Raw genomic sequence first — 14,875 nt, 5'->3', positions numbered from 1 at the left:
CAAATAGACATTTGTGCCAGGTATTCATCAACATAATGTACTACGGGTGGAAATGAAATGCTGCATGTGTGAATTTTATGCATGTGGCTACTACTGCGAATCTGTCACTGTATTTCAAGTGGTCCTAGGATTGTTTGAAAATCTAAATAAAGTCAGAGATTTGCTCCAAATATTTGAGTAAACCTGCAGGTGCAAATTTCAACTTCTCGTCCCCTATTTTTGGCGAATCAGGACATATGATGCATTATACTGAGAACTTACTTCTAAGCACTAGGCACCCCTCAGAAAAAAAATCGTATATTCACATGTTCACAAGTGCCTTGATTCTAAGTTCAAAGTCACTATTAGGAAAAAACAAGGATGTGTGTGGTGCATTGAAGATTCTGGGAATGTCACTTGACTTCCATATTAGAGCAGATCTAATCTTACTTTTTTACTTGCAATAACTGGAAGGTAAAGCGGAAGGTAAAGCATTAAAATGATTCTGCCCTCCAGCAAAATCAAGAGTATATTTCACCAATTTAATGAATTAGGGCAAGATGTAAACAGAATTAGCAGGGTAAGTAAGTAGAAAATTACTTCAATTCTTACCTTAACTTCCAAAGGTGATTTAATGTGTGGCCATTCCATCTGACAACAAATTACAGTATGTAACTGGAGAGAGAATCATTGGAAACTGGGAGTGAAACACAGAGACGAATCTAGTCTTTCCAGGATTCAAAGTATCATACCTATTTATACACAGCTTTTTATTAAATGGTTGCCTGGCAGCGAATTTCATAAAAAAGGCATGAAAAGCAAATGGAGCTGAGATTATGTTTGATATGAATTTACAAACGGTGTTTCTCACTGAAAAAAGTAAATTACGCTATCTTCTATTGTGCAGCAATGCCCAAGCCAAGCGAGAAACTGCAACTGACCGAAAATTAGGTGATAAGTACCATTGTTTGTAATAGAAAAGTGGCCAAATCATCCTATTTGTAGGCGTCACACTGGACCGATATTCCGAGCAGTACTAAATCAAAGATCTGTGCATTATGCAGGGGACCTAGAGCAAGTGTGGCTCTTTCTACACTCAGGCCAGATAATACTATTCCCATCCAGTCAGAATAAGTGGTGGAGGGGTTACACATTGTCATGCAGTCAGATAAAGAGGTTGACGGGTTACAAGTTATAAACTAGTCAGAACAAGAGGTGGAAGAGTAACACATTCCTAGCAAGTGGAGGATCACAAGTTCATTGAATAACCACAAAATTACCTGCTTGAGGTTATTCACCTACTTTAGTGGACAAGGCCTCTGTGGAATGCCCTTACTCCTGCCTAACACTGAATCCCTGACAGCAGAATAGCCCCCACCGTGCCCACTCCAGAACAGCATACAACTTTCTTACCCATGTATTCTAATCAAAACAACCAAAATGCGTTTTAGTTTTTGTGGTCACTGTGGACCACAGTTTTAGTACCATTATATGAATAATCATCTCTTTTACAACCCCCTGGTCATAATTTTATGACCCTGGTGATAAATCACCATTCTGAACTGACATACATTGCTTGTCATAAATTATTTTCTTTGCTTGTCATAACTCACTGCTTGTCATAAATCATTTGCATATCCTAGATTCGTAAATCACCCTGACAGTTCGCTGTTCCGCTCTTTTGCAGGCATATCATTGCCACTTTTGGGGTCATTAAATTGTTCTGTTGGTTTACACGCTCCTTCCACCTGCGCCGCCCCCCCAGCTCCACGATAATACTGAGCTGCAGTGTGGGGACCGTCGCCCTATAACCCCTGCAGCTTCCCTGCATCCAAAGGTGGTTTTCCCCCATTCGCGGGTTCGAAAAACACCTGCCCCACCCCCATTGGCCCGGCGACTTGTCGTCTCCCTGGAGCACTTATGGCGTGACGGGTAGCCCCCTCTCACATCTGGGCAATTTGCAGCGGCCTAAACCAGATTCTTCTGGGGCACGGCGGTTGTTATGGCGCCGGCCCTCGATGCCCCCTTTGGGGGCGGCCTCTGCAAATGTTGTAATACAGCTGGAATTCCAAATGTGTAAATCTCTTTTTCGAAAGTAACTTTCAGCAAATCCTGGAATTTTTCACTCACTAATGCAAACCCTTTACTTGAATTTAAGTGTGCAAATACCTTTTGAATTCGAACCAATTTGCAGTATGTCCTGCTTTATCGTCATTTCCTCATCAATGATTTAGGTCAGTAACTTTGTTTTATTATTGTTTAACAGGAGATTCACAGTCAGAACAATTTTTGTTGACACCAAGAATTTTACTTTAACCATAGTTCCTCTGTTATTGTCATAGTACCTTCATTGGTACTATCCTGCGTTTAATGTTTGTCATTGTGTTTCGCTTTATTTAAAGATTTAATCATTGACTGCCTTAGACCGGTGGATTAAAAACAGGTTACTTCTAGGGTCTTCACTACATTTGTGTTTGTGTCAGAGGGGATGACTATTCTATTTGTGTTACTGTCCTAAATTGCATTTTTAGCTGCAGATGGGGAGCACGCTGCAGCTCTAGTCGTGCAGAGTAATCTGTGGGGTGCATCTCCAGGAGAATGGAGATTGTTGCTCAGTCCCAAAACAGGATGATGGTATCAAAATCACCATATGTGATCGAACAGCTGTTGGGCTTTGAAACAAAGGAGGTACTCCAATATTACTGTGCACTTCACTTAAATTAATTTGCTCACTTCCATGATGAGTTCTCTAAGCAGTCTCCTGGTGGCTATGGGGGCTCTCACACCACTTCCCCAACTCTATAATTAACACTGCCAGTAACCATCAAGGGTATGATGTTGGGGTCTTACAGGTTTGACCTTACCACATCACCACCATGCAGGACACTTTTGCTCTGCTTGTCTTCTCTGGGTGCTTACTTACAGAAGAGTGTGTGCCCCTATTTGTAGTAAAGTGTGTTCCATTATGCAGAACAAAACATCAACCAGTAAAATATTAAAGCAGATTGAGTGGCAACCACGGAGGGGGGTTCCCGCACAACATTCAGTTATTACATGTTCCAGTTCCTACTTAGGACAGCTGCTATACTTTATAATTCATGTGTTGCCATTAGAGTTCCCAATGTACTAAGTACATATTTGTCAACAAAATAAAGTCACATTGAGAATTAGTTGCCAACAAGCAGATCATTTAGCTGCAAGTTTTAAATGAAGGTGTCTGATTAACTCTTTATTTTTACTTCCATAGCTCTGTATGCTCTACTGGAACAGGCAAATAACTAGTTTCCATGCATGATTTACAATTGACGTTTGTGCTCTGCAAAACATGTACTGCTCACTATTTGTGTGTGTACCTCATCAGTAGCTGTACACCGCATTTCTTTTTAAGGTGTGCTGCCCCATCATAAATGTAACCGGATGGACAGTTTGGTGTTCTTAAACTTCGAGTTCGTCAGACGGTGAAAAAAGGGCCAATGGAAGCAATGACGGTGTCATGGAGATAATTAAGAGACAGATTATTTTGAGGGTTTGATTATATTAGTGGCATAAGCGAGTCACTAGCAGCACATGCACCTGGAGATCTTTAGGTACATCCTTGAGTGGTCAAAGATAGACTTGCCTTTCTGATCTGGATGAAGATGTTCCAGGGTATGGTCCTCAACAGTACAGCAGAGTGTCCCACGATATATATTAAAGAACTGCTTTTGAAATCAAAGTTTATCTGCTTTTGTTTTGCTCTACAGTCCACGGGTTCTTGGAATGATAACTGTAGACCGCTGTGCCATGACTGTATGATGACTAATATGGAGTTTTAGAAGCAGTGGATGGAGAAAAAAATATAGTAAAGCAACTCATCAAATAGAAATCCTGTTTCGGTATAAAGAGCGTTAGCGCAGAAAATATGTTAATAACATGTAACAAAGCCCTTAACTACATAGAGAAGAAAAGATCAAAAGCAGCAAAAAAAGCAAAATGTGGCAAGACACAAAATAATATATGTTCATTTTAAACGTGCTTTCAACTGTGTTGCACATTGAGTAGACAAATATGTATCTACTGGATAGTTTTTTTCCTGTAATAATGGCAGAGTATCCAGCGGTAAGCTCCCAATAAGACTAAGTTCAGATTTTAGCTTCACCCTGAATGGAAATAGGAGTGTAAATTGCTCAAAATATATGCAATCAATTTCCCTTCGTTTTTTCAATTTTTTTAAGGTGTCCACCACAAAATCAGCAGGTGAACAGCCTACAGTTGTATCTGTGAAATGCCATAACCGAAATAACACCTAGGAAAACAAGTTTAAAATGTAGCACACCTGATACAACTGTGAATATGTAGCAGGTGTATGAAAACTAGTATGACATCATCCTCTGCCCAAATATGTCAACTGATTATACTTTTGTGGCACTAGTTGAGACATAGTTCAACTCTTACTGTACTTCCACCTTACCCATGTTATATCTATGAGTTGATGAAGAGTTGATGATGGTTGTATATTTGTCACTGAGCTGAATAAAACCAACACATAACACAGATAAAACAAGCGAGAGAGAGAAGGGGAGTGACACAAGTGAGTATGGGTGGTGCCCCCAAATTCTGTGGGGCTAGCCGATAAAGAAATGTATCCACATTTTAGAATACAGGTAGACAATTTGTATGCAGAAATCCTAGCTTCACTCCAAATAAAATTACTGTGCTTAGGAGCAACACACAATTAAAAATATAGTGACTATTGTATAGTAAAGATATAATGTCCAATTTTTAAACTTTTTTCTTAGAGTAGATGTTACTTGAATCTGTCTTATATGTGAGTTGCACCTGAATAGTGAGGCACAATTCACATTTCTGTGTGTTCCTTACAGCAGTAAGATAGGCTTACTCATAGTGGTTTTATTGAAGGAAATCCATGAGTAAATCACATTTAAACCAAATCACATTTACATCTGGGGTAAGACAAAGCTATTTGTAGAAAATGATTTGTGAATCAGGTGCAGATATTTAGGTTTAACTCGCATATCAGACAGGAGTAAGACACATCTAGTCATAGAAAAAGATTTGTCATTACGCCTATTAAAGCATTTTTTATCAGGCATGAATATAGGAATGACATACTAAATCTTATAGGGTGGAATGCCTTGACTGTTCCAGTTGATCAGGACTTTGGTACTTCGGATCAGGCCCACAAACATTTGTTAATTTGGAGCAGTGGTGGCATTGAGGTACTTCCAGAGAGATATATTCAGAAGGCAATATTTCATAAGCACAGTTGTGAGCACTTGTGGCAGAATAATATAACTTATTTGCCTCCAGGAAACATACACATCTACTAAAAAAAAGGAGCTGAACTATCTCTGCAACAGTGATGCAGACCAACCTAACATCACCTGCTTTAAAATCAGTCATTACTTTACATGTTCTATAAATATTTTGCCACAAATACTCAAGCTGAAGAAACTTGAATACGTCCAATTAAGCCTTATTGTGGACTGGCCAAAGCTCATGCATTATGCATCAAAAACAGTGATGCCAACCCTAACCTCAAACCTTTTAATAAAATTGGTTGTGACATATTCCTGACTTTCCAATTTAAGAAAGAGAGTTTAGGTCAAAGATGCGACGTGATTTGCAGTTCCCGGCCCTAACTCTGCATTTCATGAATTTTGAAATAACATGTAACACAACTGACAATAATGTAATTGTTTTGTTTTTGATTTACACCATACAATTTACTATTTGACAGTGAATGGTCGCTGCATGCATTACAAGTCTAACGCATCCTGAAGGCACTGTAAAAAAAAGAATTAGAACAATAAAGGAGTGCATAAGAAAAGGAAGGAGTGGTTTATACTCACGCTCACAAGTATCCCCTTTTTGTTGGTAGCCTGCTTTGCAGATGCACTTTCCGATTGGCACCAACCATTCGCCCTCTGCACTGCAGTGCATCCTGGGAGAGTTCTCGGCCTCTTCTTCTGCGCTGCTGACACAAGACCCTCTTACCTCAACGAGGGAAGAAAACTCTGAGCCCGTAACTGTGTCTGGGAACACGGCCAAGTTCTCGATAATGGACCAGCATTTCTTGAAGTACACTTTCACAGACACCAAAGCAATGCAAGCCCCGACGTCTTGAAAGGCTAGATAGAATCCTTTTTTGGACAATGGCCCAATCTCGCGCACCTCGGTATTAAGCTTCATTTTTCGCTCACCGAGATCACCCTGTGTAAAGCTTTCGTCTGCAGCAATTGTGTCGATTTTGATGAACTGACTTTCTCGTGTGTTCCTGCCAATGTCGTAGTCAGTTTCATAATAATACAGATTAAAAGTTTCCTTGCAGCTTCCCAAGACGCCAGGCAGGCTGTTGCAATCCCGTAGAGTAAATTTAAGTTCCACAAAAATCCTTTGTGCGTTGCCTTTTGAGATCCAGTTAGTCCGCAGCCAGTTGTTCTGACTAGGTTCCATAACTTGGCATACCTGGTACGTTCGGATCGGGGTGTAATTTTCATCCAAGCCACTGATTTCTTCCCACTGTAAAATGGCCACAGAGTCATCAGCAATTACTTTCAATTACACAGACAGACGTCTACATTAAAACAGATGTTTTGCTGTTTAATTAAAACATTTTAGACCTCGCGATAAAAGTGTAATCGTAATAATTTCTTTACACTATTATGATATTCTTTATTTCTAAGAGCTACGGGAAAGGCATATGTGAAAGCACTTAAAATAAGGTCTCAAATTTGCAAGGGAGAAAGTGAAGTACATTTCTCAAATGCGTTGGTAAATTCCCTCTTTCTTGGCAGTTTTAGGAAAGGGACACATGCCAATAAAAATATGCATTTGTTATTTAAAGCAGTAATTACACATAAAATCACTGTCACAGAGATTACAAATTGACTTTCAATGCTAAACATTAACAAATAGCTGAAAATTAAATGCTACTATTTGAGGAATGGATTCAATAAACACCTGGAGTTACATAAAAGAATATTGTACAGTTCCCAGAGGTCATTTGTGTCTGATTGAGCCCACTTACGTAAATGCGTGTATGCTATTTCTTCTAAAAGCGTGTCAGCATTTACTTTCTACCTAAACTTTAACATCCATATTTCAACAAAGAATGCAAGTATTAATTATATCCATGAGTAAACAATGTTCAGTCTTCACTGAAGCTGCTATAATATAAGTCCCTAGAGAATACCTCTGTGAAACTAAACATGATGTTAGCACGTGTGTGTGTGTGTGTGTGTGCACGGGTGTCTGTGTCTAGGTGTAAAGTGCATTAGTTAAATTGAAGATGACTAGCCATTAGCCTATTTCCCCAAGTAGGTGTCAAATATGATACAAATTTCTACACACACACTGATAACACAAAACAACTAATCTAATTCAAAGCACCACCGAAGCCACTACCTATATGTCTGGGACTTATCAATATCAATGAAGTAAATATATTCAATGTTTTGCAGCAAAAACAAACATTGTAGGAAGGAGTGATTCTACTGAGTGATGTTCAACCCAGGAAAGACGGTAAAAAAAAACACCTGGGTTTGACAAAAGAAAATTGTTGAAGTTAAGTATGTGACTACTTAAATCAGTAGCGGCTCCTCGAGGTAGTGCTGTGGAGCGGGGCAGGGTGGGGGTAGTAAACTCCGGCATATGGCCTAAGAAAGTTAAGTAAAGAAATAAATAAATAAAACAAAAGACATTGCGCGCGCTGCATCGCCATTTGGCGTTGTAGCGAGCGCAATCCCCTGCCCCGCAGCACTCCCTCGAGGAGCCACCACTGACTTAAATGCAATTCATGATACAATAATAATATTAATATTGATGAGTTTGGGAATGCGCATGCTTCAATAAAGGAAATACTGGAAAGAAATCCCATTAGCAGAAACGTATCTCTGTATTTTAGGAAGAAAACTACACAAAATCATCTAAGATTATCCTTTCCACTGCCAATATATTGGAATCTGTGTTGCTAAATGTATAATGGTTCATCAGTGGCATGTGTAGTGTTTATCTCTATTCATACCCGCTGTGTAAGTGTTCATACAGTCAGGTAACATGAGAGATGGTTGAAAGGTCCTCTAAGTGGCCATGGCCCATTTAACTACTCTGATTACAAGGAACTTAACTGTTAACTTATGCCACGTCCATCAAAGATACCTTCTAACGCCTCTTCAGGCTACACACCAACATTACACAAATGGTATGTGCAGTAGGAAGCTCCTGGAAACACCATGCTACAAATGCTACTAATTATATTACGACCAATCAGAGTCACTCAAAGACATCCATTCCTCTAATCGCGATTTGATAATGCAACTTTGTATGAGACGAGGGCACTGACTGTCCAGGCTCTATCTGTACGATTGTGGTGCTTCAGAAGTCAGGAAGCCTTCCAAACCAGCGATTACATGGACACAATGGAAGCCAGCAGATAAGGATGTTGCAGGAATCTGCCACAGAGAATGCTTTCTGTAATTAGCTAGCCTTTGTGAGTTGTAGCCTTGGGTAGTAGGCACCCACTCTCACAATGGGAAGAAAAGAGCTTGTATTTTTTTTTATTAATAAAGGTTACTCTTTCAGAAGGTTGGAATTTGCAAAGCAGGATGCACAAGGCTGATACTGAGTATCAGCGTTAAGTATGAGAGAGAGCGCTGTTGGCAATGGGAAACCTTACCCCATTGGGAGGAGAGGAGATCCATTCCAGGTCTGTCTGTTGTGCTTTCGAATCCAGAAGAATGACTGCAAACAAAGAATATGATAATACAGTTAGTCTCTACAGTAAAAACACAAAACATTGAAAACATAACTTCGATATAGTGACCTGGAGCTTGGTAGGCTATTATGGAATCTCCAAGCACGACAAAACTATAATATCGACAAAACACTTTTAATAACCTTGTGAATAATTGGTACAGAATTGTGCGCACAAAAAAAATGAGCTAAAAAAATATAAACAGCCTTACTAAGCAATCTAGCTTCTCAACACCACGCGATTCTTGCTCTCCGTTTTAACCCAGCTTTATCTGTTTTACTGCTTCTCTTTTGTCTTTGTCAGTATTTTGTCATCTATTCACTGCCTCGGTGTCAATTAAGCTCCGTAAATTATAGAAACCCCATGCCCAACTTGTTGCTTAGTGTTGAAACTGAGTTAGTTCTCTTCCTGTTGGGCATCATATTGTATCATGCAGGTTTCGTTTTACAACACAACCAGTTTTAGTGAATAACATTTATTGCACACCAAGTTTGCATAAAATAGGTTTCAACAGCACACACTGTAATCTACATTTCCCAAAATATTGCATAAATAAAGGAGAAATTGCTTTAAATCGAAGCATGGATAGAGCATGCTGTAGGCCTCTCAAAAAGCATTACTTGGGCCAAGCAATTTAATGAGCTAGAATTATTGGGGCCAGTCCACATTGCCATATATGAGTGTATGAAGCAGTACATGAGTAGTACTTCACACCCTCGTAAATGCCTTTGTGAACTGGTACCAAAGCATCCAGAATGGGGAAAATTCGGAATTTTCAACGAATATCAACATACAGTTAGTACAAATAGAAAGGAATATGCACTCTTTGAACTTTAAATAATAGGGAGTTGGACACTTGGGGGCTGAGTCACAAAGACATTTGTGAGTAGTTGAATTATTAGTACTCTTGAACTACTGCTTTACCTACTCATTAATGACTTTGTGTACCAGCCCTATGTGTTCACTGTTCTGTGAATCTGGCCGTTACAACTGTCCTTCTTAATATAAATTCTGTTACATTTAGAGGTGTGCACAAAAACTGGTATTTAACAGCAATGACAAGTTATCAAAATAAAAGTATTGATGTGCAATGGCACCCCAAAGACATGATCCAGCAAATTTGTGTAACAATGGAAAAGAGTCTGCATCTACGTGGCCCCAACAGATTTCATTTTATGCAGTGATGTGTAACACTAACTGCAGCGTTGTCATTATTTGCTCCTACAAGCAGCTCAAGATCGGTTTCACACAAGGAATTTGAATGATGTGGCCACATTCACATGGAGCATAAAGCTGTGGAGCTGACACCTGGGCTTGTAAACTTTGGTGCCGTACACCATGCCACTGGCGAGGTTGCCAGGTTTGATTCAGGCCATCATTGCATGTAACTGCGATCAATTACCTTAGCCTACGCCCTGTGCTTAAAGGTCACGATCTGGGTGCCTCTGGAACAGCCTGTATTTTATACTGATGCAAAAGGTTGACTTCCCAGTCAATCTGAGACAGAAAAGGGACAGAGGGAGAGTGAGTGAGTGAGAGAGAGTGTGTGTGTGTATGTGCGCGCACCCTCACGCGTGAAACCTATGTGTCCATTTCAAGAATTGTACTATGCATCTGCAACCTTATAGCAGTGTATTCGAAGTAAAACATCTAGTAACTTCCATTTCTCTAAACATGAACACTCTTTAAATATTCTTGGTGTACTACGTTGGCATGCGGATGATTACACTCGGTCCGCTGCCACTGAAATGCATCTCTAGCCCCAGAGGACATTCCCTGCCATCTGCTATAACTGCAAATATTGAACACAACAAATGTCACAAAAGACCAAGCTAATGCATTCAGATATGCCTTGTTCCTCCAAGATTTCATTGCCCTTCTAGGAAGCAGTGACCTTTCTACAGCTTTTCTGCTAAGGCAATCCCCACCACAACAGACCGTTTACGTCCTGCAGAAGATGTGGTGAACACTGCGCATCAAGGAACCCTCTCCTACACCAACCAGACACAATGGGGACACAATGGGTCAAGAACACGTCATAAAAACTGAAAAGAACCTTCTGCAGGGAGAAGGCATTAAATGTTAGTTCTGCCAGTAAAATGTGGATGTTGCATCAAATACCACAAACAAATGTAACTCAAAAACGCCAGACAAAATTACATATGTATGATAATGCACAAAGAACTATACGGGTGAAAATGAGAAATTAAGTCATGGTAGCGTTTTCTTCTGGCCTTAATGACAAAATGGCCTTGCTAGGGACCTACAATAATTGTCAGGCAGAAGTCAAACATTGACACTTTTTCCCAAATGATTAAGAAAAGTGGTGCAGATATTTAAATATAGTGTTAAAAATATATTCGTATTAGCAGAGGTGTGTGTCACTTTATTTATATAACAATCCAGTTATATTCAAAATGCCCATATTTTATTATCTCTTAAAATCAATGTCAATTCCTGTTTTTCATGATTTTTTCAAACTATCTTGAAAAAAATAAGAAAAAAAACACTTTTGATTTTGATTTGCCTCTCTGGTAGCCTGACGGTACGTTCTTCATGCATAAATACATTCACATTTCCATAGGAACATATTATTGCCTTTGCACGCTGTAGCCTAGATGTGTTGGATATTATTAAAACACTGAGAATGTGTGGTTGCATCGGTATCTCCAGCAAACTGTAAACATATACAATTCGCAGGAGTGTCAGATGCACTAAAACAGAGAAACGAGAGCTGCCACTAAAAGAATTGTCATTTGGCACCCAGTTGGTCAAGATATACACTAATGCCGAGCGAGAAACTCGAAACAGGCCGAAGTGCGATGCGGTGCTACGAAAACACGCTTTAAAAACATAATGTGCGGCCTCTCGTCGTCAATAGCACTTCACACATGATTAGACACAACAGCATTCAAATCACGTATTGATTTAAATCCTGTGCTTTGTGCATGCACGGCTGGCAGTGCGTTATAGTGTGTGTGTGCGCGCGCGCGTGCGGGCACAGACTTCGCGGGACAAGGGTTTCTGAAACAACTGCAATTCTAGCAAACAGCACTTCGAACATCTCATGGGGATACAAATGTATAGTGTTGTGTGTTTGGGGGAGGGGGGGGTACGGTCCTTCTGGGGACAGAACCCTGCGGCCTCTTTCATACTAACAGGTGAAATATTTACTGGAGGTGAAAAAAATGGTTTTGCACAATTTCCATGCGAGCCACATGGAAAGGTGTACATTTTACAGACCCTTGGTAAGCCGGGGTGCTGGGCCTCGGTAGTAGATTCATTTGCAAACACCTGACATCAAAAATATGAAACATTTCAGTATTCTGGGCAAGGCTAGAGCAGTGGAGCGATGAAAGTATTCATTGCTGAAAAATGTTTGTTCTAATCACATAGCCAGGTCACAGTGCTTTGCAGCAGCTGACATGGGACCTGCACTGCCAGGGCGAGATGTCAGAAGGAGGACATTTGCGCTGCTCTGACACGCGATCGAATGATGCTTTGAATTGTCGAGAGACCCCCACACACCTGTCATCCCCCTCGGTGGCCCCACCGCCAACACCTAATGTGAACAGAGCTAGAACTTGCCGTGGCGCGAGCCAAAGTGCCACCAGAGAAAAAACGATGTGTTTAGGGCATCTCTCCCTTAAGCAAGGTTGGGTTTGGTAAGTGAGGACCACTCACAGAGGTTTGTTGTGAGTGTATGACACTTCAAGCATGCCCCTGGGCCCTTTGACCCCTCCTAGAAGAGCCCCGTACTCGCAGGTCCCCCCGCCGCTGTCCGGACCACCTGCACTGAGTCCGGGCTTCGGAGGGAACTCATCCGCGGCTACATCTCGCCTCCAAGCGTCGGCTGCTGAATTATCACCTCACATCTCGGTGCCAACCTCTGAAGATCTGGGGGGCGGGTAACCTGGCAGCAGACAGGGCTGTGCGGCAAACGGAGCAGGAGCCCCGGGGACACTGATTGCAGCAAGGGTCGTGGCTTTCACAAACAAAAGCATGCATGCATCCAGCAGTGTCATGTCTAACCCGATTATTGAATGAGACTTGGCGCGAGGGGATCCAGCAGGCGCACGAAAATGTAGCGTCCTGAAAATGGCGAATACTGGACATGTTCGGCCGCTGAATTACTTCAGATTGTTTTAAAGACTGTGTTTTGCAGCGTTCATCGGCTCCACACTGTCAAACATACCTACACCGCGCATCGAGCACCTCAGTTAAAAAATACTGAAGGCTGTCGATCCCATCGCCACCACCAGACAAGCCCCGAGACTCCCCCTAGTCACTTTACGCCCAACAAGTATGTGCCCTTTGTAGCGCCCTGAAGTGAAATGTTGGGGAAGGGCCCCTTCCCTTCAAACGCACTGATTGTTTCCAGGGACTGCACACTTCCCCGCCCCCAGCCCTTAGGACGTCTCCCCCCCAGCAGCACAGACTCGACTCCAGGCACCCAGGACCCCTTCTGTTTACGAGTCACTCCGTGGGTCACGACCTGGCTGCTCATTCTAGCAACCCCCTTAGCACGCCTCCTGGCAGCGAGGCTGACCCCCGAGCCGCGCTCGTCTAGCCAGGTACGGAGTGCGGGACGAACCTACGGCCCGGTACAGAAGGCTACTACTGCACAGCAGAGGACTACAGGGTGCACGTTGAACGCACACAGTCCAGTAGACTGCAGAATTCACACACAACCCAGTACCGAGCTTATGATGCACACAAGCCTGCTACATAGTGAATGGCGCACACACAGCCCACTGTAGAGTGCATAATACACACACATTCCAGTACTGGGTGCACGATTCCCTCACAGACCACTGTCGAGTGCAGGATGCACATACAGTCCAGTAAAAGTGCTGGGTGCACATACAGTTCTTTACATAATGCATGATGCACCCCCAGCCTGGTACGGGGTCCACGATGCATGCACAGAGCACTGTATAGTTCAAGATACATACACAGTCTAGTACACAGTGCAGGGTGCACCATACGCACGCAGTCTCATGCCAAAAGCACACATACCATAAAAGAGCGTGTGAAGCATACATACATACCGCTGTGAAGATACAGCCCCTGCAAGGGTCACATGCTCCGCAAACTGTACAGGGCGTGAGCACTAAAGGTGCTAGGTACAGGGGGCACAAAGTTTGCCCGTGCCCCTCAGGTAGCCTTACCTTCTTTCGCGGACTGCGCCTCCCCGGTGTGTGCAAATATCCAGAGGGTGCAGAGGACAATCCAGGGGGGCTGCTGCCCACTGAGGGGGGCCATGGTGAAGGACCGGTGAAACCTGCGCTGTGCGGGAGGATGCTCAGCCCCTGCGCCTCGCTGTCCTGCCCATGGAGGCCCCCCTTTCGAAGTCCAAAAGAGAGCTCCCCCCCACACTCCGGTCCTGGGATAGACTGCCCCTGTCCGGTGGTGCCCGCCAGAGGCTCCCCTCGCTCTGCGGTCCTAGGAGACGCTCCCCCGCGTGGTTGGTCCTGAGAGACGCTCCCTCCACCGAGCTGCCGGAGAGCTATGCGGATTGCCAGTGACTACAGCTCGGGTCCCGGCGCCACACTCCGACAATATCAATGAGCACCCCCGCCAGTCCGTCAGCGAGACTGGCAGCGACCCCTAGCCAATCCCGAGCCAGAGAGGGGGCTGAGAGGCGGTGCGCTCTGACAGGAGGTGCGGCTTCGGACAAGGGCCAATGGCGGGTGGGCGTTGTGGAGCGTGCGGCACGGTCTCGGGTCCAAAGACCCGTGTGGCTGCCGGGCGTCTAAGCGGTGCAGGAATCCCAGAGCTGCACGGCTGCTCTTCCCTTATGCAAGGCTGGCGCGTGCAGAGGGACAACTCCGAACCCAGGCTTCGCGAGGGCATTCGCCGCACCGGGGTGTTTTGGGCCAGTCATCTTTCACTCACAGAGCTGGCCTCTTTCAGAGCACCTGGTGCGCACGGAGCGTGAGGATAACGACAGAGGCTGAGGAGCGCGCCTGCAGCCCCGTAGGCGGGAAAACTGTGCCCCAGGGGGGGTTATGCATGGGACGGGTTAGAGTAAATCTTCTGCAAACTTTATACTGAAGAGTGGGCAACCCCTGCTGCGGAACGAGGGGTTCGAGACGTTTTTTTTGCTATTAAAGCACAACAATGCTTATCATTGAAAGG

At 43.2% G+C, this 14,875-nt stretch overlaps 1 protein-coding gene across 1 annotated transcript in view; it reads right to left on the bottom strand.

Annotated features, from left to right (window-relative positions):
* LOC147707802 (ephrin type-A receptor 7) overlaps nt 1-14,286 on the bottom strand; it is a 190,433-nt gene extending 176,147 nt beyond the window's left edge. The window contains exons 1-3 of the mRNA XM_086925670.1: nt 13,906-14,286; nt 8,657-8,721; nt 5,832-6,501 (exon numbers count right to left, since the gene is read on the bottom strand). Coding sequence (XP_086781796.1) covers nt 5,832-6,501; nt 8,657-8,721; nt 13,906-13,999 — 829 coding nt within the window. The 5' untranslated portion in view covers nt 14,000-14,286. The remainder of the gene's footprint in view (nt 1-5,831; nt 6,502-8,656; nt 8,722-13,905) is intronic.
* Between the last annotated feature and the right edge of the window lie 589 nt (nt 14,287-14,875).

Source organism: Lissotriton vulgaris, chromosome 6, assembly GCF_964263255.1.
Source record: "Lissotriton vulgaris chromosome 6, aLisVul1.2, whole genome shotgun sequence".
NCBI lineage: Eukaryota > Metazoa > Chordata > Amphibia > Caudata > Salamandridae > Lissotriton > Lissotriton vulgaris.
Note: the sequence above shows the minus strand (reverse complement) of the source record. Positions and strands in the feature narration are given on the sequence as shown.